At 51.3% G+C, this 24,528-nt stretch overlaps 1 protein-coding gene across 3 annotated transcripts in view; it reads left to right on the top strand.

The window, feature by feature from the left end:
• Window positions 1-862: 862 nt before the first annotated feature.
• The window catches only part of CPNE2 (copine 2), a 45,779-nt gene continuing 22,113 nt past the window's right edge, over window positions 863-24,528 (top strand). Inside the window, exons 1-5 of one of the 3 annotated variants that reach the window (XM_063168014.1) lie at window positions 863-896; window positions 12,391-12,587; window positions 17,686-17,865; window positions 20,546-20,620; window positions 23,391-23,462. In XM_063168014.1, coding sequence (XP_063024084.1) covers window positions 12,420-12,587; window positions 17,686-17,865; window positions 20,546-20,620; window positions 23,391-23,462 — 495 coding nt within the window. In that variant the 5' untranslated portion in view covers window positions 863-896; window positions 12,391-12,419. Of the gene's footprint in view, window positions 897-1,885; window positions 2,118-6,056; window positions 6,175-12,390; window positions 12,588-17,685; window positions 17,866-20,545; window positions 20,621-23,390; window positions 23,463-24,528 lie in introns of those variants that run through there. The other 2 variants (XM_063168012.1, XM_063168013.1) reach the window with 2 other exon arrangements.

Here is a 24,528-nt window from a genome sequence, read left to right as displayed (position 1 = left end):
CCCTTTTTTCCCCCTTTTTTCCCCCTTTTTTCCCCCTTTTTTCCCCCCTTTTCCCCCCTTTTCCCCCCTTTTCCCCACTTTTTCCCTCCCCTTTTCCCTCCCCTTTTCCCTCCCCTTTTCCCTCCCCTTTTCCCTCCCCTTTTCCCCCCCCTTTTTCCCCCCCCTTTTTCCCCCCCCTTTTTCCCCCCCCTTTTTCCCCCCCCTTTTTCCCCCCCCTTTTTCCCCCCCCTTTTTCCCCCCCCTTTTTCTCCCCCCTTTTTCCCCCCCCTTTTTCCCCCCCCTTTTTCCCCCCCTTTTTCCCCCCCTTTTTCCCCCCCTTTTTTCCCCCCCTTTTTCCCCCCCTTTTTTTCCCCCTTTTTTTCCCCCTTTTTTTCCCCCTTTTTTTCCCCCCTTTTTTCCCCCCTTTTTTCCCCCCTTTTTTCCCCCCTTTTTTCCCCCCTTTTTTCCCCCCTTTTTTCCCCCCTTTTTTCCCCCCTTTTCCCCCCTTTTTTCCCTTTTTTTTCTCCTTATTTTTTTTCTCTTTTTTTTTTTCTCTTTTTTTCTCTTTTTTTCTCTTTTTTTCTCTTTTTTTTTCTCTTTTTTTTTCTCTTTTTTTCTCTTTTTTTTTTTTCTTTTTTTTCTCTTTTTTTTTCTTTTTTTTTCTTTTTCTCTTTTTTGTTTTTCTTTTTCTCTTTTTTTTCCCTTGCTTTTCTTTTTTTATCTTTTTTTTTATTTTGTTAATCTGCTGCTGCTCGTTGCGGAGGGGGGAGCCCGAGCCCGGCCGCGCCCGCCGCCCGCCCCCGGCCCCGCCGTTCGGGGCGGGAGGGTGGGCGGTGATGGCGAGGGGCGGGCGCGGCCGTGCGGAGCTTCTGAGCCCGCAGCCCCGTGGGAGCGGCTCGGCCCGGCCCGGCCCGGCGGTGAGTACCGGCAGCCCCCGGGGGTGCGCTGGGGATAACGGAGCGGGGCTGGGAGAGCGGAGAGTCCGGGGAGAGCGTGGCGCTGGCCGGGACAGCGTAACACCGCTGTCACCCACCGGATGGGGACATGCTGGGTCGTCCCGAGGTGTGTGGTAGCCCTTGCTCTCTTTATGTGTCTGGACAGATCCTCTGTTCTGCCGGACAGATCCTCCCTCCTCCCAGACTGACTCTCTGTGCCCTGGGACAGACCCTCTGTGCCCTGGGACAGACTTTTGGTTCCTTGCCCATCCCTCAGGACACTCCCCCTGTCGCTTTCCGCTCCCCTTCCCCAGCCCAGGTCCCTTCGTTCATGCACGGTGTGGAAGCTGTTCTGCTCCCACTCTCTGTGTGTGTCTGTGTCCACTTCTAAAGATGTGAATTGGGTGTGTGACCCCCAAGCAAATGCCAGGGCTTGGTGGCTTCACTCCCCAAGCCTGGGGATGTTTGTAGGGATTTTTTCTGGGCAGCTGCTGCAAGCCCCTTTGCTTATCCTCTGGCACTGAGTCCAGGGGAGATCTGGCGAGTTGGAGGCTGAGGAATCAGAGTCACTTCCTCAGGAGGTGTTTGCAGCCTGATGCTGCTGCAGCTGGTGATGATCTCCCTCATGCCATGTGTTTTGGGGGCACTGTGAGGGTTTACGCTCGTGGATGTGCTGCCTGTCTCTGCTCCGTGCCCAGCTTTGTTCTCTGAGCAAGAGGCGAGCGGAGCGTTTCGCTCAGCAGCGTGAGGGTGCTGGGAGGATGGCAGGCAGGGAGGTGTTTTCCTGTCAGCTCTGCCAGCCTGAAGACCTGATGCAATAAGTCTCTGTGTGAGTAACCCTAATTTAGGCAAAGGGGCTGGACTAAAGCCAGCAGGGCTGGAGGACTTGGTGGGCAAACACACCCTCTGGAGCTGGTCACCACAAGGAGGGTGGAACAGGAAACAGAGGTGAGTAGAGAGCCGAGCCTCGGTGGCAGAAACATCTCTGAAGGGCTGGGTCCTTGCTGCTGACTCCCCAGAGTGTGAGCTGCTCTGTGGAAAGGAATTGTGAGGATCCTTACGAACCTCGAGGACCAGGTTTGAACCTGCTGGCAACACACCTGAACCTCACTGGAAAAGCTGGAGTTGGGAACACAGCCCAGGTGTGCTCAGTTCTGAGCCTGCTCCCCTGTCACCTGTATCAGCCTCCTCCAGCCAGCCCAGGTACTGGGGCCTCTGATACCACTGTGCTTCTCTGGAGTCAGAAAATTATTTATTATCAGCCAGAAATAGCCTTCCACCGAAGCCTGTTGGGGGCAGGGAAGGGAGGGATGGGAGGAGGAAGGCTGGGAACAAAAGCTCGGGGCATGTGGAAAGGAGCTGTTTTGAGGAACGCAGTCAGTGGAGGATGTTTTCCTGTAGCTGCCTTGGGGAAATGCTGCATTTGCTTTGGTTTCAGCTGTGTGATAGCCTGGGACATACGTTTTCTGGTGATGTGTGTTTTTCTTTCCCTGCTGTTACTGCTGGAGCATCCTTTCTGGGATAAAGTGGAGGGAAGGAGTGAGGGCATCTAGTGAGGCTTCCAAGTGTCCCCAGATTTCATCTTCCTGTGGTGTAGGCAGCCCCTTGCCCCTGCCTTGGGCAGGCACACGGTCCTGGAGCTGCTCTCTAAGAGCCAACGCTGTCCCCAACCCCCAGGGGAAGGAGTTTGCCAGCAGCCTGGCACTGTTGGCATGTGCCCTGCTGTTCCCAGGACCTGCTTTGTCAGGAGCAGAGTTTGATCTCTTGCAGGGGCTGCAGACACTGCCCTGGTGCAGTGTGAGGGTGGGCAGGGCTGTCCAGCTGCCCTGCGAGCTCCAGCTGAAGGGAGGATCAACTTGTTGTGTCCTGGGAACATCCTTGCTCCCTGGGTCTGTGCTGGGGACAGCAAGGGGTTCGTGCTGGTTGCTGATAAGCTGTTGTGAAGCTGCTGCTTATCAGGGTTAGACAACTCCAGTGTGTGCTGTAGGAGGGGCCCTGCACCCCAGGAGCTGGGGATTCCAGTGTGGAAAAATCCTTTTGGGATTCAGCTGCTGGAGTTGAGCTGTGGATGAAGATGTTCTTTGCCTTGGGGGGATACATCAGCTGCACAGCCCTTGGCAGTCCTTGATTCTGCTCCTCTGGCAGGGATTCCCCTCCCTCACCCCAAAGCATTGGGATTTTGTAGTGCTGGAGCTGCCCCACGATTTACCAGTCTGCCCAGCTGTGTGCTGGAATTGCAGCAGCTTTGTTTGCCTTTCAGCAGTCTCAGTGTGGAGAGCCTGGGAGGAACAACTTCTCTTGCTCCACTTGGTGGGAAGAGTTTCCCCTGCCTTCAGTGGAAAGCCCAGCCTGAGGGGAGCTGCTGTAAATCAGGGCTTGTTCTCCAGGAGCCCTCGGCGTGCTGGGGACAGAATTCCAGGTTAATTGATGAAACAGCAGCTCCTGTCCGGGTTCAGGGCTGCCAGCTCTCATAAGGAACTCTTTATGTGAGAACCTTGGCTGCTGTTCAGAGGCAGGGTGGGGGGATAGAGGGAAAGGTAAATTTTCTGGTGCAGTGGAGTCGCCTGGCATTTGAAATAGTGCTCCTGGCAGGATGCAGAACCCACAAAGCAGTGTGAAGGAAAAAAAGAATTGAACACTTCCCCACCCTTTCTGTCCCTGAAATCTTACAGTTTGTCTTTTAAACCTCTGTAAAATATTTGTTGAAGGACCTGAGTCATCACTTTTTGCTGCTTTGGCTCAGTTTCCTGGCTGCTGGCTTTGCAAGGTTTCTTGTTTAGATCATGGGAGCGGGGAAAAACTAATTCCCAGGAAGTCAGGTGAGTTTGGAGATCATAATGTTGTTAAAATACCAGAAAAACAAACAAGTGTAGAATTCAGCAAGAAGGGCTCCAATTTTATTTGTCTGCTGCTTTTGCTAAGGCCTCGTGTTTGGGAGCTGTCATGTTTTCTGCCTGTAGCCAGCAGGAAAAATCTTGTGTCTAAAATAGTCGCCTTCCTCAGAGCCCTGGATTTTCCATCATCACGTGATTCCAGAAGCTGAGGATTTAGGAAGAAACATCAGCTGTCATGAGGCAGATTTTAAAAATGATACAAGCTGGGAATACAAGTTTTGCTATTAAATAAGTCCAATACTGTGCAACCATTTAAACCCAGTCTGATATTCCCTCGAGCGGTGTCTAAAGCTGTTGAGAAGGGGTTGAGAATTAGTCAGACGTCATTCTCACAAACCACAGCATTTTTGTCTCACTGGCACACAATTCTGTCTCAGGGTGAAGCTTCACACATCAAGTGGCAGCATCTCTCTGCTGCAGAGCAGGCCAAAAAATTAAAATTCTCTGGGAAAATGTTGGATCTTGGCAATGAAAATCCCGTCTGTGAAGGGGAAGGGATGGGGGGCTCTGCGGGGTGGGGTGGAAAGGAGAGGGAAAGGTGGCTCCAGCCATGGGGACAGCAGTGCTCTGCATGGCTTGGTGTCCCAGTGCCAATGAGCATTGCACATAAATACCCATGAATTAATATTTATTTATCTTATCAGCTCTGAAGCACTGGTTGCTTTAGGGATGAAATAGTGCATGGGAAGGAGGGACCTGCACAGCTGCCTGCTGCTGGGGCTGTTCTGGCTGACATGAGGTTAGCCTGACATGCAGTGAGCTTCAAAAGCAATTAAAGATATTTCTGATCCCATAAATGATGAATTTTTTTCTTCCCCTCTCACATGTGATAGATGGTGTTGGCTGGGAATAGGAATCCAATTAAGATTCAGAAAGCCAGCATTTTTGTTTTCAACAGCATAGGAAAGTGGTTAATAAGTTAAACAGCCTGTTATGTACATGGTGTATAGTTGGGATGTGGGAGGTTCCCTCTGCACCTGCAAGGGGGCCCTGCTGGTTGTGTGTCCTTTGCAGCCCAGGCACCCTCCCCACAGCCCTGATCCTTTACATTCCGTAGGGATGGAATGTAAAGACTTTAATTAAAGTCTTTTTCCTCCAAATCCAGTTTTGAAACAGATCTATCCCCCCTCCTCCTTGTGACAGTGTGCCCAGCTTTCACATGCCTCCTGTAGGATGGGGCAGAAAATTTTTAATACTGGAAGCTAAAATATGCCCCAAACCCTGTCCCCCCTTGCTGCATCTCCTGTGTGTCCCACCTGGAGCAGGTGTCTGACAAGAGCATCACTGCCCTGGGGAGGCAGGAGATTTGTGTTTGGTGATTTTTCTCTGTTGGACAGAGGCTCCCACGGGTGCTGCCTGTGGCTGCTCCCACAGGACTGAGCCTCCCAGTCCCTCGTGGAATGGGCAGTGTGGATTCCAGCCTGGGAAGGTGCAGGAGGTGGATTTGTGCCTGGGAAGGGGCAGGAGGTGGATTCCAGCCTGGGAACACGGTGGGTGCAGAGCCAGCACACGAACCCTCCCTTGTGTCCGCCTCGTAGGGCGGCTGTGTGCAGGGTTTGATGCGAGCGCCACGATTCGCGGTGACATCACGATGTTTTCTGCCCTGAATCACAGATTTCCCTAAATTGAGCCCCAGAGCAAACTCGTAGTCAAGCGAAAATGTGCAACCCTTCTCGGCGCATCTGAGCCAAATACGTGCGAACCCGTGGGGACAGCAATGGGCTCTGTGTGTCCCGAGCAGGGGGAGCTCCGCGCTCCCACCTCGCCCTGCTCCTTGTTTGCCCTTTCCCCTGCCTGAGCAGCGAGCCTGGGAGGCACCCATGGATCTGTGAGCTGGGCATGGATGTGCGGGGCTGGCACCAGGGTGGGCTCTGCCCCCTGCACACGCACCCCTGGGCGGCTGCCTGGTAGCACAGCCCCTGTTTCCTCTCCGGTTTGCAGGAAGGACTTTTTCCCGAGGTGGTTTTTATTTTTGTTGTTGTTGTTGTTGTTTTTTTGTTTGTTTATTTGTTTTGGTTCTTTTGTGGGTTTTTTTGTGGATTTTTTTGGTGGATTTTTTTGTTTTGTTTTTGTTTTATTTTGGTCGTGGGTTTTTTTGGTTTTTTCTTTGGTTTTGCTTTTGTGATTTTTTTTTTTTTTTGGTGTTGTTTTGCTTTTTTTTTTTCTTCACTTTGAGACTTTCTGAGCCCACCCCCGGCCCCTGCAGCTCCTCCCGGCCGTGTCACCAGCGGTGCTCTCCGTCTGTCCCCGCGTCACCGCGGGGTGTGGAGGAGCGAGTTTTGCTTTCGTTTGCCAGCCCGGAGCCCTCGGCTCTGCGACGACGCTGAGGATTGCGGAAACACCTCAATCCTCGTGATTTCCCGTCGGTGAGTAGGTTTAGACACTTAGATACTTTGGGGGGCATTTTCAGATTTTATCTGTAGAGAGTTGGAGAACAGATTTGCTCTTTGGTCCCCAGTGCCCGGGCAGGCTCTGCCCGGAGCTGCCTCCGTGCCAGAAGCACCTAAAGCTGTTTGGTTTTCCTCTTGCTTTCCTGGCTGATATTTCCAGTTTTGGTGTCTCTGTGGGTGTGAGCCCCTCCCTGAGGACCCGTGTCCATCCTGTGTCCTGGAGCAGTGGCCGGGCAGTGGCTGTGCCCTGCTCTGGCAGAGGGATCGGCTCTCCTCTCCCCACAGGGGATGCTGGCACAGCGGCTTTTGCCTTCCTGCCCGGGGCAGAGCAGCCCCAGCTGCTTCCAGCTCCTGCTCAAAGGAGGAACCAGCCAGGCTGGCGAGTTTGGTGGTCATGAGGGTCCCTTGGGGTCGTGGTCAGGGCTGTGAGGTGGTGCAGGAGGAGTCACTGCCACCCTGCCATCCTTCAGTGTGAGCCAGGCTCTTCCCTAATGCCACTGCCACGGCAGCTGCTGTGCCACGTGAGGGGATGGCACAGAGGCTGCTGGAGCTGCTGGATCCCTGCTTGGCATCAGCAGTGCCTGTCTCAGCTCTGCCCTGGGCACAGCAAAGTGCTCTGGAGTTGCTTTTCTCATTTTCAAAATGAGATGAGGCACTTTGGGGGTGTCCAGCTGTGGTGCCACAGGGTTGGCCTCAGAGCTTTTCTGTGATTTGTGACTCCCAGGGTACCTCAGGTGGCTTCTCAGGGCTCTGCTGATCCTCAGCCCCTGCAGAAGCTTTGCTGGGTGCTGCCCATGTGCTGTTAGTGCAGCCTCTTGGGGTTTCAGCAAGGGGGATGCTGCCCTCACTGCACCAAACCTGCACGTACCTGGTGAGTGGGAGCTTTTCTGGGGACAGCAGGGCCTGAGAGGAGCTGGCACTGTGGGTGGGGATGGCCCAAGAGTGAAATTGAGAGGCAGTCACTGTCACAGCAGTGGCACCAGCCCTTGAGAGGGAATTTTGCAGTGCTGCTATGAGCAGCATTGTCTATTGCAGCCCATCGGGGACAGTTTCCCTCAGGAAGGGTTCATTGGAGATATCACTTTATTGGGTTGTTCTGATACACTTTTTCCCTCTGTATCAGGCACCAAAGTATCTCAGTACAGTCCCCTCCCAGCAGGCAGGACTGTGGACTTGTGCTTCAGGCTGGAAACAAGAGCCCTGCCTGGGCATCTCTGCCTGCTGGGTCCACCCCAAATCTCTGAATTTGGGAGATTTTGAGCTCAGTCCCAGCCTTGCTGCCTGTGCTGGGGTGCTCAGGAGCAGTTTTCAGCCTTTCCCTGCCCAGTGGGAGAGGTGAAGCTCCTCTGGCAGGAGCCAAGGAGCATCTGCAGGGATGTTCCCAGCATCCCCTTTCTGCCTCCCTGGCTGCTCACCTGTGGCAGAGGCGTTTGCTGGGGAGCAGCAGCAAGGTGCTGTGTCCAGACTAATTGCACCTGTGTGCAGAAGGTAATGAGGCTGCTGAAGGACCAGGGGCAAGCTGTGAATCCACTGAACTGCCTGGGTGGTTCTGAGTAGTAGATGTTTTTGCTTTGTGAAAGAGTTCTGGAGATGGCTCTGTTTGTCAGCAGGAGAGGGGAAAGGGACCACTGTGAGCTGTGGTGCTGTGGGGAGCTGCCTCAGGTGTCCATCCCAGCTTTTCCTGGTGTCCCCAGCTCCATGTGTGCTGGGTTTCAGCTTTTCTGCTGCTCTGGGCAGCCAGTTTGTGTATCCTCACACTCCTCTCCTGCTTCAATCTGATGACAGCCTGTTTTCACTGCCTCTAATCCTCCCTCAGGTACTGCTGCTCTCCCTGTGTGTCTCTACTGCCTGTGAGCTCAGATATGTGATTTATAACTGCCCCAATTTACCTGTTTGATACTCCTCTCTCATTTTTGCCTTCCTGAAAGGAATTTTGCTGCCACAATTGCAATGGGCTGTAGTGGGACAGCCTTAGTGGGGAAACAGCCACAGGTGACTTTTGTGGACTCTTACAGAAATCATGGATCATCCCAAAGAAAGATGTCCTGTTCTCTGGGATGGACACAGCAGAATTTTGCATGATATCACTGCTGGGTGTCAGTAATTCTGTGTCTGTTTCAAATATGCTTGGTATTGGCCATGAAAAGAAACTATTTCTTTAATGAGAGGAGATCACTGAATTTAGGGCACTATTAAGATTGAGCCCCTCTTCTCCCCACAAATGCTTCACCTAAAGCACAGCTTTATTTTTTTCTCCTCTGTTTTTTCTTGTTAATGTTTAACACAGAACTTTAGCATGGCCTGAGGAGCTGCTGCTCGTGGGGCTGCTCTTCTGCAGAGGGAAGGGGGACCTCTTCAGTCAGGAGTTACTTTGCAAATCAGATATCTCCTTCCCCTCTTTGCTTTTCAGATAATTGAGGAAATGAAGCTCCCAGGTTTTTCTGCTGACCCTTTTACACTTTGTAAAAGTGATTTTGCTGTCTGCTGTAGAGGTTGGGATGAGACTCTGCTCTGGGACTGCTAGATATTCAGGACAGCCTCGGGGCTTGTGTGTGCCCCCAGGCAGCAAAACCTTTCTCTGTGGGTTGTTGTGGACTTGAAACAGCTTGGAAGTGACCCGGCCATGGAGAAGAAAAGTACTTGAAACTGAAGCACAAAGATGTTCTGTTCAGAAGGTCCTGGAAGCCCAAAAAGGATTTGGTGACCATGTCCCTGCATTCTGCTCCTGCTCCTGTGACATCTCCTGATGGCAGAGGGACCCTGGGGCAGCCAAACCTTCAGGTTCATCCCTGAGAGCCCTCATTGGTACCCTGGCTGTGCTCCCTTGGGACATCACGTGTGTGTGCTGGAGCTGGCAGCTGGGATGGAGCACAGGACAATGTTTGGCTGCAGATGCTGAGCCAGTTCAGGACTTTGTTCAGGGCAGCAAATGTGGGGACAGCAGAACAAAAACGGGAGGAGAGACTGGAATACAGATGATGGCACGCTGACTCTTTCAGTGCCAGGTCAAATACCCCCTGAATTTAAAGCTTCTGTGGCATGTTAGGATAGTGCTGGCTCGCTGATGGTGCCTCAAACGTGAAACCTCTGAGGCAGCAGGGGCTGAACCCACAGCTGGCCCTGTGGAAGGTGCTGGATCCATGCAGGTGTAGCAAGAGGAAGGTGCTGGATCCATGGCAGGAGAGGTGGCTTCCAGGGTTTGCTCTGGCTGATGCTGGCCATCTCCTCATCCCAGTGCCTGTGACATGCCCATCCTGGGGAGCCAGACAGGCTGAGCTCAGGGGCTGGAGTATGGGAGAGGTGCTGTGCACCAAGAGGATGTTTTGGTGTCTGCCAGCCCTGGGAAGAAAGGTTTTTCCACTGAGTCATTTGCTGCCTCTGCTTTTTATGAGACAGCACTGGGATCTGGGAGAAGGGGAGATGGAAAAACCCAGCCCAGCTCTCCCTGCTCTGGCAGGACAAGGTCCATGCCCGCACAGCTGCCCCACGTTTGCTTCTCAGAGGGAGCAGTAGACAGCAGCATAAATAAAGCAGGCTTGGCTATTTTAGGATATTGATCAGTGCATTAAAGAAAATTAATTAAGTAAAATCTTCACTTTAGCTGCAGCTGGCAACATGGGCTGGGGTGGAGCAGAGCAGGGATGGGCACCTTGGGGCTGCTCCCCAGCCATGGTGGATGAACCATGAGGAGTTCTGCTTCTCCACGTGTTCCTCCTTGAAGCTGCAGTGGATGGAAGGTTTCCCGCAGTTCTGGTGTGACAGTGCCACTGTTCTGCTGTGACCCTGCCACTGTTCTGGCATTGTTCTGCTGTGCTCTTCCCTGAGCAGCAGTCCGGGATGAAGAAACATTTGGGGAGGGCATAATCTTAATAGTGCCCTAAATTCAGTGATCTCCTCTCATTAAAGAAATAATTTCTTTTCATGGCAAATACCAGACATATTTGAAACAGACATAGAAGTACTGACACCCAGCAGTGATACCATGCAAAATTCTGCTGTGTCCATCCCAGGGAACAGGACATCCTTCTTTGGGGTGATCCATGATTTCTGTAAGTGTCCACAAAAGTCACCTGCTTGCACAGGGGGTGATGGCACCAGACAGGCTTGGTCTAGGCAAGGGGAGCTTGGGAAAGGGACGTGGGTGCTGTTTTGGCGATGCTCACGAGTGTCTGCAGCCAGGGATGGGGTTTTCCTTCTTCTGGAGAAGTTTCTGAGTTCTTATGGAGCTGGGATGGTTTTACCACTCATTCCTGAGCAGCAGTGTGGGGTGAAGAGCTTCTGTTTGCTGTTGGGGGTTAAAACCAGGCTTGTTTCTGGTGACTTAGTGCCAAGCAGAGATCTTGGCAGGCAGGAGAAGAAGGCTCCAAGCCTTGGGAGCTGGAACTCTTTTCTGCTCAGAATTCTTTACAGCAGGGCTGAGCACTCAGGACAGCTGGTGGTGAGCCCAGAGCTCCTTCCACAGCCCTGCTGGGATCACCCTAACCCTGCCCTCCCTCCCCATTCCAGCTGGGAAGCTGAGCTGCAAGGGGAAAGGGCAGCAGCCCAGCTCCTGGCAGCACAAGGGCTTGTAAATACTCATGCCCAGGCAAAACAAATAGATAATATTAATTGGGGTTTTAATGCCAAGTAGAAGCAGATGGTTTATCAAGGTGGAGAAGGCAATGTTTGAGGGCTTCAGATAAAGTGGATGAGCTAGGAGCCACTCTTGAAAAAGAAGACAAAGAATATTGAAGCAGCTGCTGAGAAGAGCTCACTTTCCACTAGCAAAAATAGCCACAAATGCTTGTTAGTGTAAATTAATCTAAAAATGCTTTTTTTCTTCTTTTTCTCCCCTTTCTTCTCTATTGAAGACCACTGGTGATTCATGACAAGTAAAATGTATATCAGAAGTCAAGACTGTCCTCTGGGATGGGGTTTTGCACTAATAATGGTATAAAACCCATTTATCTCTGCAAAATGGCTTTGGTAGCAGGCTTCTGATAAGATTTAAAATGGATTTTTAGTCAGGGCCCAGTAAATCGTGCTCCAGGTCATGCAGTGCTTGTCACATGTGCCTTCAGTGCTCTGAAACAACTATTGCCACTTTTTACCTGCTGCCAGAGCCACTGTTCTGAGCTGGGTGGAGATGGGGCTGATTGAGGGCTGGAGCTGCCCTGCATCACACTCTTCCTCACAGCCTCTCCCCTTTTTATGATGATTTGCAGAGCAGAGCTCAAGCTTGCCCCTCGTAGCTTAGGTCTGTGGTGTGTTGCCTGGGGACAGACAGACAGCAATCAGGTGTGTGCTCAAAGATGCTGTGGGAGTGTGGCTCCTCAGCACAAACAAAGGCCCAGCATGCTCGAAGAAGAGGTTGGGTAATTCCCTCTCCCTTGAGGGACTAAGATGTTACCTTTCCTTGAAAAATCTGTTATTTATGGAGCAAACTCCCAGCAGGTCATGGGTGCTCTGCTGGGCTTCCACTCAGGACAACCTGGGAGATGGAGCCAGGAGAGCCTCATGGCTTAGATCACCTGTGTAACTCAGAGCAAGAGGCTCTGTGTGTGCCCAGCTCTATTGTGAATCAAAGGCAACTCCAGCAAAGGAGAGAGAATGATGAAGATGACTCTATAGATATCAGAAAGCTAATTAATTACTATATTGTACTATAGTATATACATTTTATTTAAATTGAATCTGTTAAGCATTTACTCTGCACACAATTTCTCACACTGCACAAAATTTGTGACCCAACAATCCACACACACACAGACACTCCTGGCCCTGATAGGCCAAGGAAACAAAACATCTTCACTTTGGCTAAACAATCTCCATATTGCATTCTACTTTAGCACAACACAAGCACAGCAAGTAATAAGAACTGTGTTTGCTCCTTCTCTGAAGCTCAGAATGTGAATCTCAAAAATATTGTGTGTTGTGCCTTGCTTTTCTCTGTGAAATGTGGCAGCACCTCTCAGCAGTGCTGAGAGGAGATTTGGTGCCCCCAGCACTGAGGTTTGTCCCTGTACTGTCCCACACTGAGGTTTGATGCCCCCAGCACTGAGATTTGTCCCTGTACTGTCCCACACTGAGGTTTGATGCCCCCAGCACTGAGATTTGTCCCTGTGCTGTCCCACACTGAGGTTTGATGCCCCCAGCACTGAGATTTGTCCCTGTGCTGTCCCACACTGAGGTTTGTCCCTGTGTGTCCCACAGAGTGCCAGGAGCTGCTGTCCCCCGGGCCCATGGCGTACACGGCGCCTCCCTCACCGCCTGGGCCTGTGGGCTCCCAGTACTGTGTCTGCAAGGTCGAGCTCTCCATCTGTGGCCAGAACCTCCTGGACAGAGATGTCACCTCCAAATCTGACCCCTTCTGCGTCCTCTTCATGGAAGTAAATGGGAAGTGGGTGGAGGTAAGTCCTGCTGGTGTGTGGATTTGTTCCTCCCGTGGTTTGCTCGTGCCTCCCTGAGCAGGAGCGGGAGCTTTCCTGGTGCTCCTGTGTGGCACCAGTGTGTGAATGGTTCTGTGCCACAACTGGTCCTTCCCCCATCAGTGCTTTCTGCTTTGTGCTGGGCATTGGTTTTTACTGCAAATTCTGTTTTATACCTGGTTGGTCTGGGAAGGGAGCAGGGTAGGCAAAGTGTGGATATGTGGTGGATACAGGCACCCACATTGGGTGCAGCAGAAAATGAGCATAGAGGAATTTAAATCGTGTAAACCAAACAAAAATGTTCCTAGTTCCTGGGAGATTAGGTGCTCTCATTCATGTATTTGGCCCAGGAGCTGATGAATGACCCACACCACCTCAGGTGTCCAGCAGTGATCTCACCTTCAGCAGGGAGAGTGTAGGGAAAACCTCACTTTGCCACAGCCTGCAATTAACTTTTTCCAGCCTGGATGAGATTCATGAGCTTTCCAGCCTTGATAGGTGTCATCTCTGACCTAATTGTGCTTTTCAGGAATTTTTCTTTCTGTCAGTAATGTCTCAGTCCAGCGGTTTTGATCTCGAAGCTTTCTATGCAAAACGTTTGGTGCTTTTAGGTTTTTGTTTTTCTTTTCTGCTATTTTTAGCTTCTCTCTAATTGGCACAGTAGGCACTGGACTGAGCCTTGAGCAGCAGCTTGCTGGTGGTGTCAGCAGGGCTGGAATGGGCTGGCACAGGGTGTGGTGTGCTGGTGCCTCTGAGCTGTGCTCAGTGGGACACTGCTGGCATTGACTCACAGGTGTCAGGGGTGCTCTGTGGGTTTGGCTCGTGGCTGGGTGCCAGGCAAGATCAGGAGAGGTGAGATTGCCCATGAGAACCTCTCTGGATGGGATGTTGGTGGACTCTTGGCAGCTGATGGCACGTGGTTCACAGCTACCCCCTTGTTCTCTGTGGTTTTGGCCACACAGATGTGCCCCATGCCCTAAGGGGACAGAATAAGCTCATTGGAATCCATCCCACCCCACTGCCCCTTTGTCCTCCACACCAGATGAGGGACATATCCCAAGCCTTGGTCCTGGTTGTGGTGGTGGGTCTCCTCCTTTGGCACCAGCCCTGGTGCTGGTTCTGAGCTGGGCAGTGGGGCTGTGGCACCAGCTGATGCCAGCAGGAAGATTTCTGCTCACTGTTCTTTCTAGCTGTAACATTTGTTCCCAAATACAATTATTTTGTCTCACTGAGCTTAATAGGAATTAAAAATCTTTGTGAATCAGCCTTGGAGGAGTGGGGGAGGGAGGCACAATAAACCACAGGCTGGGAAGTGAAGATGGGTGATGCTTAAATGTTCTACCCAGTGATGTCATCTCAGAGAAGCCATGAAAAAGCTGACCTGTGGTAACAGGGACAAGGGACACATGAGTCAGCCCTGCAGCTGCCTTTGTGCCACTGAGTCACCCAGGCAGTCCTGCACCTTCAGCACCAGCTTCCCCTGGCACTTGAGGCAGCATCTCCCCGTGGTGGGGCATGAGGCACCTCCACATGCTGGGGTGCTGAAGGTCCCAGCCTCCCTCTGAGCACTGGAAGGCCCCAGTGCAGTCACTGAGCACAAGGGCTGCTGCTGGAGATGATTTCCTGGTTTTGTGCTCAATTTCCTAATTCATAGAATTGTGGAATGGTTCCTTTGGGAAGGAACCTAAAGATCACCTCATTCCTACCCCCCCCCCACCACGGCCCTTGCTTGAAGCCACATCAGCCTGGCCTTGAACACTTCCAGGGATGGGGCAGCCACAGCTTCTCTGGGTAACCTGTGCCAAGGCCTCACCACCCTCACAGGGAAGAATTTCTTCCAAACACCCAATCTAACCCTGCCCTCTGTCAGTTTGAAGCCATTCTCCCTTGCCCTGTCACTCTGTGCCATTGTCTGAAGTCCCTCTCCAGCTCTCCTGCAGCCCTTTCAGGTGTCCTAAGGTGTCTCCTTCTGTCTTCTGAGCAATCCCAAGGCTCTCAGCCTTTTCTCTCAGGAGAGGCACTCCATCCCTCTAATTGTCTTTGTGGCCCTTTGAGGCTCTTACCCAAACAGATTTTTTTAATTAGCCTGGCTGGCTCTTACAAACGCTTGTGCTTTTCTGCTTTTTGGTGGCCAAGGCCCTGTTCTTTCCTGCAGATCTGAAGGGGATGGCAGGAGCTGCTGGCAGTGAGGGGTGCTGGTGAAGAGGCCTCATGTGTGATGGTCACCAGCAAGGTGGCTTGTGCTCACCAAGCCAAAGCTCAAACCTTGTGCAGCTCTCAGCTGGGGATATTGCTGTGCTTCACACTGGCACTGGGCAGGGGATTAAAATGTTGAATCTTGGGGCTGAAGAAAGCCCCATCACTGCCAAGTTTACCCCAAGCTGGGTGGGGTTTTCATACCCTTCCTTCAGCCACTTCTTCCAGAACAGAGCTGGAGATGGGACCTCAAGTTATCTCCTTCAGTCTGGGCTCTGGGTGTGAAAGGACTGGTTTCCCTTGGTCCCTGGCTTCCCAGTCATTCCAAGAACATGGAAGGACCTAAAGTCCATCTCTGCTGCCTGTGCAGTCCCATCTCCTGGGGCTGGAGGGGGATTTGTGTGTGTTGTGCTGCTGAAATGAAGCAGAGCTGTGGATGCCCTGGTCCATCACCCCTGAGCAGATGCTTGGCTCCTTTGGTAGGGGATGGCAGCAGAGAGGGTGTGTGTGAAGCTGTGTGGCCCTGGCCAGCTCACAGCCCACTGCTGCTGGCTTTGGTTCCCTGGGGTGCAGCAGGTGCCTATTCTGGGAACACAGCATTTACTTTAGTAAATTTACTTTACTTCAGTCGTTTCTTGGCAATTAAGACAGACTAAGCGAGCAATTGCAAAAAGCCCTGTGATGGTTGGGTGTATAAATAGCAAACTCACCACATTTCCACTGAGCCCCTCCAAACCTGCCTTCTGTGCTGAATGAGTTTCTTTGGGACTAAGGTATGCATTTGCTTTTTTTTTTTTTTTTTCCTTTTTTTTTCTTTTTTTTTTTTGGAGGCTTTTTCTGCTCTGCTTATTTCTGGCTCAGCAGCCCTGGCAGACATCCCACGGTCCCACAGCCTGGTTGGTGCTGCCCAGGGATGGCAGCTGCTTTCCAGAGAGGTCTTGCCCTGGATCTGGGATGCACAGCCTTGCCCAGAACTGGGTGTCCTGGCTGCAGGACAGGGTGGAATGCCAGCCAGGGTCACAGCATGGCCAGAGGCTGTGTGCTGCCCCACAGGGAGATGGGATGGTCTTTCCAGACACTGAGGGCAGCAGCTTTGATAAAATCACACTGGGCTGTGTGATCCGACACAGTGTCTGTGCTTCCTTCTCTTTTAATATCCGTGTTACCATGCCCTGGGATAATGGGGTGATGTGGCAAAATGCCAGTGCTGTCATAACACCTTCCACACCTTCCAGAGCCAGATCCAACCTGGCCTGGAGCACTTCCAGGGATGAGGCAACCACAGCTTCACTGGGCAGCCTGTGCCAGTGACTCACCACCCTCACAGGCAAGAATTTCCTCAGAACATCTAATCTACACCTGCCCTTTGTCAGTTTGAAGCCATTCCCCGTTGTCCTGTCACTCCAGACCTTTGTCCAAAATCCATCTCCAGCTCTCTTGGACCCCTTTGCATGCTGGAAGGTGCTCTGAGGTCTCTGCAGAGCCTTATCTTCTCCAGGCTGGGCAGTGATACCAGCATGATACCATCTGCTGCTCTGCTGACAGAGCTCCTGCTTGCTTTGCAGGCTGGAGGATTCCAGCTCTGGGGACAGGACACCCAGCTCTGGGTGTTTCTTGTTCAGCTCTCAGGCTCTGCTGCCCCTGCCCTTCCTGCCCCTTTCAGCTTCATGAGGATATTTTGCATGTCGGGGCAGTCTGAACTTGCCCTTTAGCATGTCTGGGGGGGAATATGGGTTCTGACGTGAGTTCAGACTCTGCTTGCCCATGGACTTCCAGAAGTAAATACACCAGCTCTTCTCAGCCTCAGTTTCCCCAGTTTCTATCACTTTGCCCAAAATCCTGGGGGATTTTCTTTGTGCAAGCTCATGGTAGGATCCCTGCTGGTGCTTCCACCCTTCCTGCAGAGTGAGTTATGGGGCTAGGACCAAAGTTCCATTTCTGCAGAGCAGCATTCCAGCATCTCATCATGGCTGTCCTCAGGGTGTTGTTTTGGCTCACACAAGGCTTTGTGACCACCTGTGCCATGCAGTGTGTAAACCCACACTTCCACCAGCTGCCTGCCAAGTTTCCTCTGCTCCTGTCCCTGCTCCTGGCTGTGGGATGCTGCACAGAGCTGTGGTGCTTCCCCTCTGACAGCAGCTTCCCCACATTCTTCCAGTCTCCATCTCCTCTCTATGCCTGCCCTTCCAATTCATCAGGGGCATCATTGCTTCCAGCCTGCTTGCAATAGCTCTTGGTGACAATATCTACTGAAGTTTTGTCTCTGGGCCCTTCCAGCCTCTTGTTGCCACTAATGCTTGATGAAATTTATGAAAAAAGGGACTGTGGTGATGGTTTTTTTTATCTTTTTATCTATGGAAGGCCAATAAAAAGCAACCACATGGATGTTTTGGGTTGAGTTCTAGAGGGAAATGCTAGCGAGTCATGTTCTGGCTCATGAGCTTGTTTTGCTTGTCCTTGTTGCTGGCTGCACAGACTAGAAGCAGCAAGTTTGACCCCATACAGAGGGTCTGCTGAGGATCAGAGGTGTGTGAGAGCCTCAGCTCATGGAGAACAGGGCTTAAAGCAAATGAAGCAATTCTGGCTTCAGTGATCCTCAAATCCATGCTGAGCCTTGGCTGGGTGGGCACTTCCATCCTGGCTGTGGGGTGGGGAGGGGTGTCCATGCACCCCATCCTCGGGAGGCAGCTCTGCATGGTGTGCCCTTGTGTGTTCAGATGGATCCCAGGTCGTGCACTTGGCTGTCACAGCCTGTGTTTGGGGACAGCTCTGCTGAGGGCTTGCTGTGCTCATCCTGGTGGTCACCATGGAGTTCCTGGCTGGATTCATTTTCAGTGACAAAGCTGCAAAATGCACTTGCCTAAATGCCTCTTTTTCTCTTCAGCTGGACAGGACAGAGACAGCTGTGAACAACCTCAACCCAGCTTTTGCCAAGAAGTTCATCATTGACTACCACTTTGAAGAGGTGCAGAAGCTCAAGTTTGCCCTGTTTGACCAGGACAAGTCCAGCACTCAGCTGTATGAGCACGACTTCCTGGGCGAGTTCTCCTGCACCCTAGGCACGGTGGGTCTGGGGTCCCTGCAGCAAAGGGGACCCCAAAACACATCAAACACAGGGATGTGGTGAGGTTACAGCTGTTCTTCTTACCCCATGCAAAGTTTGCTGGCTCCTCCCTGAAAAGACAGATTTGATTTCCTTGTCACACTTCAGCTGTTGAGGTTGAGCTGTTGCACATTAGGGGATGTCTGCTTGCTCCACTCTAAGCTGGTCATGGTGTGGTTTCTGCTGGTGCTGGCAAAGGGGCATCAGCTGGAAGCTTCTGGCTCTGTCTTCACCATGGCTTATAATAAGGGCTCAGTTTGGGCTTGGGAAACTTCCAGAAATTTAAAGTTAGGATGCATGTAATCTGCCTTTCTTTCTCAATTTGGGTTTTGTCTTTCTGAAAGTTTTGACCATTGCTGTTGTGTAGCAAAACATTCCTCCTGCTTGAGCATATTGGTGCTGGAATGTGTCTTCTGCTCTTCTTGTGGAAAAGCTTTTGGGACACAATGCAATTTAAAAGTTTTTGGAAGGTTTTTTCATTCATGAGCCCAGACCCTGTTAGAAGCTGGCAGCTGCATTCTCCAAACGTCTTTGTCCTCTGGCTCAGAAGCTGGGAATGAGGGAGATTTTTTCCATCTTTTTGCAGCATCCAGCAGCTGAGGGCTGCTGTGGTACCTGGCACAAATGCAGAGGCTGGGAGAAACTGCTTCTGTAGTGCTCAGTGCTGGGATGGGAAGGAAAGAGGTGCTGTAATGGGTGGGTCAGCATGGGGAGGGAGCCCAAGGTGCTCAGGGAGGCTCATGAGAACATTGCTCTGCTCACAGAGTGCAGCATGGCACTGCACGTGGCAGGCAGCGCCAGGGGCTTTACCGCTGCCAGCTCAAGAGCTTGACAGGTTTAGAGGAGCACTGACATTTACAGGGTTTGAAGTTTAATGACTGGAATTTTGGAAGTGCTCTGTGATGACCTCATTCTGCTCCTGCAGAAGTTAAGGGAGTGCAGGCAGCAGCTCTGGCCTGTGTTCAGTGGTTCAGCTTTAAACCCATCCTTTACAGTGAGTTTTGCTGTGCTGAAACACTTCCAGCTCCAGGGTGGGGCAGCTCAGCAAGGGCTGCTTGCGAAAGTCATGTCTTGGTGGGAGCAGAGAATTCATGGATTTAAGGACACAGCTGGAACCTTGCTGCTGTTGAGTGTGGCTCTGCAGCAGCCCAGGGCTCTGCAGGCCCCTGGTGGGGAAGAACATTATCCATATGCAGTGGGGAGGAAAGTGGAAGAGTCTGAAGAAGAGAGCTTGGAACTCTGCAAGCTTACCCCAGTATTTTCACTCTACAAAGGAGACCTTGACCTGTGCCCAATTTTAGCAGCAGTTCCAACATCAGCTTCTTGGTGACATTTAGTCCACAACAGGACACCAGCTTGGAATGGAGGAATCTTTTAATTTCTCTTTTTCCCCTGAAATGCTGTTTGCCTCCTCTCCCTGGTCTGGCAGCACAGCCCAGCTGTGGGACAGAGGGGGGCTGGGGGGTGGCACTTGAGCAGGGTGAGGAGAGGAGTGAAGCAAAGTGGAGGGGGGCTTGTGGGTTCAGCCACCCTGCCTTGGGCTTCCTAGTGACTGCAATTGGCTTGGTGAGATGTTCCCATGAGCTCCCAGAGAGCAGCTGTGGGTAGCAACAACTGGGCAGTGAGAATCTGACTTTTCAATTCTGAGTTTGCACTGGAGCTCAGTCAGATCAGCCAGGTTGCTGAGTGCAGCTGATGAGGTCTGCAGTAGGATTTTAAAGGAGACCTGGATCATTCCCAGGCCTGTATGACCTCTGTGGCCAAAGGAAATGCAGGGAAATGGGATCAGACCCCAGGCTGGAGGGTGTCCATGGTGTCTGCTGTCCTGCCTGTACCCAGCCTGGCACAGAGATCTGGTTACACTGCCTGGTGATTCCTGTGCACCAAAAGCACTGGGACTTGGCTGGCTTCTCACAAATGTCAAGGGTTTTGCTTTAAAGTTGCAAGAATCAGGGTCACAGAATGGTTTGGGTGGAAAGGGACCTTTAAAGCTCATCTAGACTCGAGGGGGACCCACTGGATGTGGGGTCAGGGCACAGGTGGCTCCAGCAGGTTGCTGGATCTCCATGTGGGCATCTGTACCTCATAAGGAAAGTTACAGGTTCTCCAGACCTGAAGGAGACTGAAACTCACTGAGCTGGGAAAAATCTCAAGGGTTTAATTAATTTCCCAGTTTATTCTGTCTGTCCTGTTACAAACCAGAAGTGAAGGGAAGAACTTTGCATGCCTTTGGGCTGTCCCTGCTCAGGGGTGCAGAATGATGCTGGGGGAGAGCATCCAGCTTGTAATGAGAGTCCACCCATGGAAACATGTCCTGCAATCAAGCTGCTAGCAGGGATCGTGGTAGAAGTGTGTGAAATGGGCCTTGAGGGAGTGAGTGGTGATGTTGCTGGGAACAAATTGCAGTGGTTCTGTGTGTGTGAGGACCCCCTGATCTCCTCCAGGGTCCCTGGGTTCGCCAGGGGCTGGGGTGTCACTGGTGATATTCCCACTCTCACAGCCATCCTTGCATACTGGTGCCTTTGTTCTACTCCTGCAAACACTTAATCTGAATTAACCAACGTGAGCAATGATCAGTAGCTTATGAGTCTGCTTTTGATCACTTGTACAATCATGGCTTTATTGTCTTTGGCTTCTCTAGATTGTCTCCAGCAAGAAAATAACACGGAGTCTCCTGCTGGGAAATGGCAAGCCAGCTGGGAAGGGCATGATCACGGTAGGTTGGCTCCTTTGTGTTCCTGCTGGGCCTCTGAAGGTGGATGGGGGCAAGGCAGGGCACTCACAGGGGCTCCAGGAGATTGGGGTGAAGCTCTTGAATATTTTTCCTTTTACCTCTTGTTTTTCTGGTCACTTTGATCTGTTTGGAGGACAGTTTATTTGGGACAGGGGTGAATCTCTTGAATATTTTTCCCTTTGCCTCGTGTTCTCTTGGCCACTTTGGAGGACAGTTTATTTGGGATAGGACTGTTCATTTGGGACAAGATCTTGCTCAGTGTCTGTCCTGTGCTTAGCACTGTGAATCTTCAACTTCTCCTTCAGTCTCAGCAATAAAAAATGCCTCAGTCTGCAGAAGTACAGAGTAAATCTGTGCTGCTGCTCTTTGTTCTCTGGTAGAAGGCGCCTGCTCAGACCTCTCTGGTGCAGTGACAGGTAATAGGGCTCATTCCTTTTGCAGGGATGGGTGATTTTGTTTGTAGGATGAGGATGTGCCATGGCAACAACTCTCATGGCAACAGCCACTGCTTCTGCTCCAGACCCCTTCGGGCAGTGGCCTTCCTGCTGCGGATCTCTTCGGCAATGTTCTTTTTTAAAAAGAAGAGACTAAATTTAGGTGTGTTTCTGTCTTACCTCAGCTCCCATCGTTTTTGGATCTCTGCTGTGTTATGGGTTTTGTGAAATGTGCAGCTGGGCTGCGAAGTTGTGGAAGGAAAGGCCAGCAAGGAGTTAAACTTTTGTCAGGTTTAAAAGCACTGGAGAGGTTTAAAAGCCTGGGACCCGCTGCATCTCTGTTCTGTTTGCTTTAGGGGAAGATATTTTTCTCTCCTAATTGCTGCAGTTAGTCTTTAAATGCAAGGAGAAAAGCCACAGTGAGGTTCAGAAGTGGGGCCATTCCCAAGGCTCTCACATCCCATCTGATGCTTGAGTGGGAAGAGCTGGAAAAGTTTCCAGTCAAGTTCAAAGGTTGCATGATTTAGAGAAAGGAAGGTCCTGTTGTGTCACTAATGTGCCATTAAACATCCAAGGGGGGCAGAGACATCTGCTTAATTTTGTAGAACTGATATGATTTCTTGATCTGGGCTTTTTCATCCTGGCCTGGCCTGGGTGATGCCATCAGGGCTGTGTGTGTGGGCACTTTCCCTTGGTGCAGTGCTGGAGCACAGGCCATGGACTCCACTGGAGGAGCAGGGAGTTTGGAGCCAAAGCCTGACTTCCTTGTCCTCTTTCCCTTCAGTTTTGCCCACCTATCCATTTTCCTAGCGGAGATGCCACACAGGTGAATGCAGCAGAAGAGCCTTGGCTGAACAGATGGGACTGTGTGGGGGTCCCTGAGTTTGAAGAGAGGAGATCCCAAAGCAAACCTCTGTGTTTGTAGAAGTCAATTTTAAAATCCTGCTGCACCCCTGTGCTGGACATAGTGGTGGGGATGTTGTTGCTGTCCATGCTGGCCAAGAGAAGATGCCACCAGCAACTGTGGCAGGGTGGCACAAGGACATTCCTGGCCTGTCTGCACAGCCTGGCTTTTACATAGCCTACAGGAGCCCCAAAGTGCTGGATTCCAGCTGGGCATGCTTTTGTGGGGCTGAGGAAAGGGCAAATTTCATCCTCTTCCCTGCAGTTTCTCTTCTTCCTGCTGGTTTTGGTGACTGCTTGCACCCACCTGGGATTAGGTGGGAGAGAAAAGTAATTCCATGGCATGGCAATAGGGAACTCCTTTATGGGGCAGAGGGGAAAACTGGGGTTCATATGCAATGAATAGGGGTCCTCTGTGGACCAAAGGGTTGTGTCCACCATGGGAAGGCCAGGAGGTTTTCCAGGAGCTGTGGCTCATCCCCTCAGCTGCCCAGACAGATGCAGGAGCTGCATCTCTGCCTCCTCATCTCTGCCAATTCCCCAGCTCTCCTAAGTGCCAATAACCCTCTGATTGCTCCTTCTCTAGAAAATTGTCCCCTGGAGTTCTGCAAGTTTTTCTTGAAGCCTTGGTGTAATGACAGTGCATCATTTCAGTGCAGGACAGCCCCTTGTGAGAGGCAGCAAGCAGCTATGCTTGGGACACTGTGCACAAGGACAATGTCCAGGCTGTGTTCCTGGCTGTGCTGGGAGAAGGAGGATGCAGCTGGGAATGCTGGGGAACAGCTCAGCCCACCTCAAGAGATCAGAGAAAGGAGAGGTAGAGAGCAGATGCTTGGGCAGGAAAAAAAAAAGACAAGTGATTCAGAAAATGGCTTGTAATAAAAGTGAATAAATGTGGGATTTTGTTATAGACATTCCTTTAAAATACCAAGAGACTGATTAGACCATATTCTAGACAAAACTGGCCCACTGGGGGCTGGCAGCCAAAGCCCTTCTGGAGCATGTGTGAATAAAGTCTCTCCAGCTGAAGGGGTCTGGGCTGTGCTCCTGCCTGCTGCAGCTCCTCAGGAGCACCCATGGGCTCTCCATCCTCGCGGCTGCCCTATCAGGTGGAGACATGACTCCTGGGTTCCAGCAGCATTTCCCCTGAGGGAAATGTTCTCCTGAGGATGTTTTTGCCATGCCCAGCCCAGGACATGGAGGATGAGGTGGCACATCTTGCTGGCAAGGGTTCAGATGGCTTCTCCTTCCTCTTGGCTCAGTCCTTCTCCTCCTTGGAGGTCCTGAATGAGCCCTGGTGCAGAAAAGCCATGTGAGACCAAGTCCAGCATAACACTCAAGAAAGGGGTTGAATTTTTTACCAGGAGCTTAACTTGTTATGCTGAAAATGAATGCAGCCTTCCCTTGTCTTTCAGATAGCTGCCCAGGAGCTCTCAGATAACAGGGTGATTACTCTGAGCATGGCTGGCAGAAAACTGGATAAAAAGGTGAGTGGAGCTGTGTCTGGGGGATACAATGTTAAATTTCTGCCTTTGGGATCTAAAGAAACCTCTGCTTTGGGTGTAGCAGTGACAGAAATCAGTCCCACTGGAGAAAACTTCAGGGTGAAACTGGACAGGATCCTCTGGTACAGCTGTGCCTCAGTTTCCCTGTTGTCACTATTCTTCATCACACATCTCCAGATGGAATGATTCTGTGTGGCATCTGTGTATCAGCATATCTCAGAGACAGCAGGTTTACCCCCTCAGTGGCAGCTGTTTGCAATTGCCTCCTGACAGAGCTGGAAGTTTTGATGACCTTTGACTCCATATCTCAGATGTGCTGAGAGCTCCTGGCTGTCACCTTCAGCCCCTCTGGAAATGGGGCAAAGATCTGCTTCTGTACCAAAGTGTAGGGCCTGTCTTCTCCCAGGAAGTGCAGGTAGCACACGAGCTTTGCTTTGGATGTGCTGCACAGGAAACAGTTCTTAAAGCCTCTCTGAGCAGCTTCTTCTGACCTTATTTACCAGGCAACCAGAGCTATTCCTCTTGAACCACTCCTGTTGCTAAGCAATCCATGGGAATATTATTTTTTCCTTCTTCCTAGTCTCTCCAGAGCTTGTTTTATTGGCAGGATGGCCCTCAGTTTCAGAAAACAGGGTAAAGCAAGCAGCCAGGCAGAAGGGTATTTGTGGGGCAGAAGATGGGGCTCACCCAGTCCTGTTGATAAAACTCAGTGGGTATCTGGTTTATCCAAGTTGTTTTCCCCACCTGTTGGAAATGGCTTTCTTCTCACCTTTCTACTTACCCTGCCTAGTGCAAATGCCCCAGTTAAGAGGTAACAAACAACTCAGTTTCATCTGTAGTGTCAGCAGAAGGGTTGTGCTCAGTGACCACCAAGAACTGACAAAGTTTCCTTGCCAATTCCCATATGCAGGACAGAGCTGCAGTGCTCAAAGTCCTGCTCATGAGCAAAGGATGCTCAGGTCACTTCATGCAAGTTAAAATGGCCCTTGAACGGGGGTATTGGATGGAAAACAATATTTTTGTGTAATTTTTGGTTATGGTTGAAATG

The sequence above is a fragment of the Melospiza melodia genome, chromosome 13, assembly GCF_035770615.1.
Source record: "Melospiza melodia melodia isolate bMelMel2 chromosome 13, bMelMel2.pri, whole genome shotgun sequence".
Taxonomy (NCBI): Eukaryota; Metazoa; Chordata; class Aves; order Passeriformes; family Passerellidae; genus Melospiza; species Melospiza melodia.
This window is presented reverse-complemented; position numbering and strand designations above follow the sequence as displayed.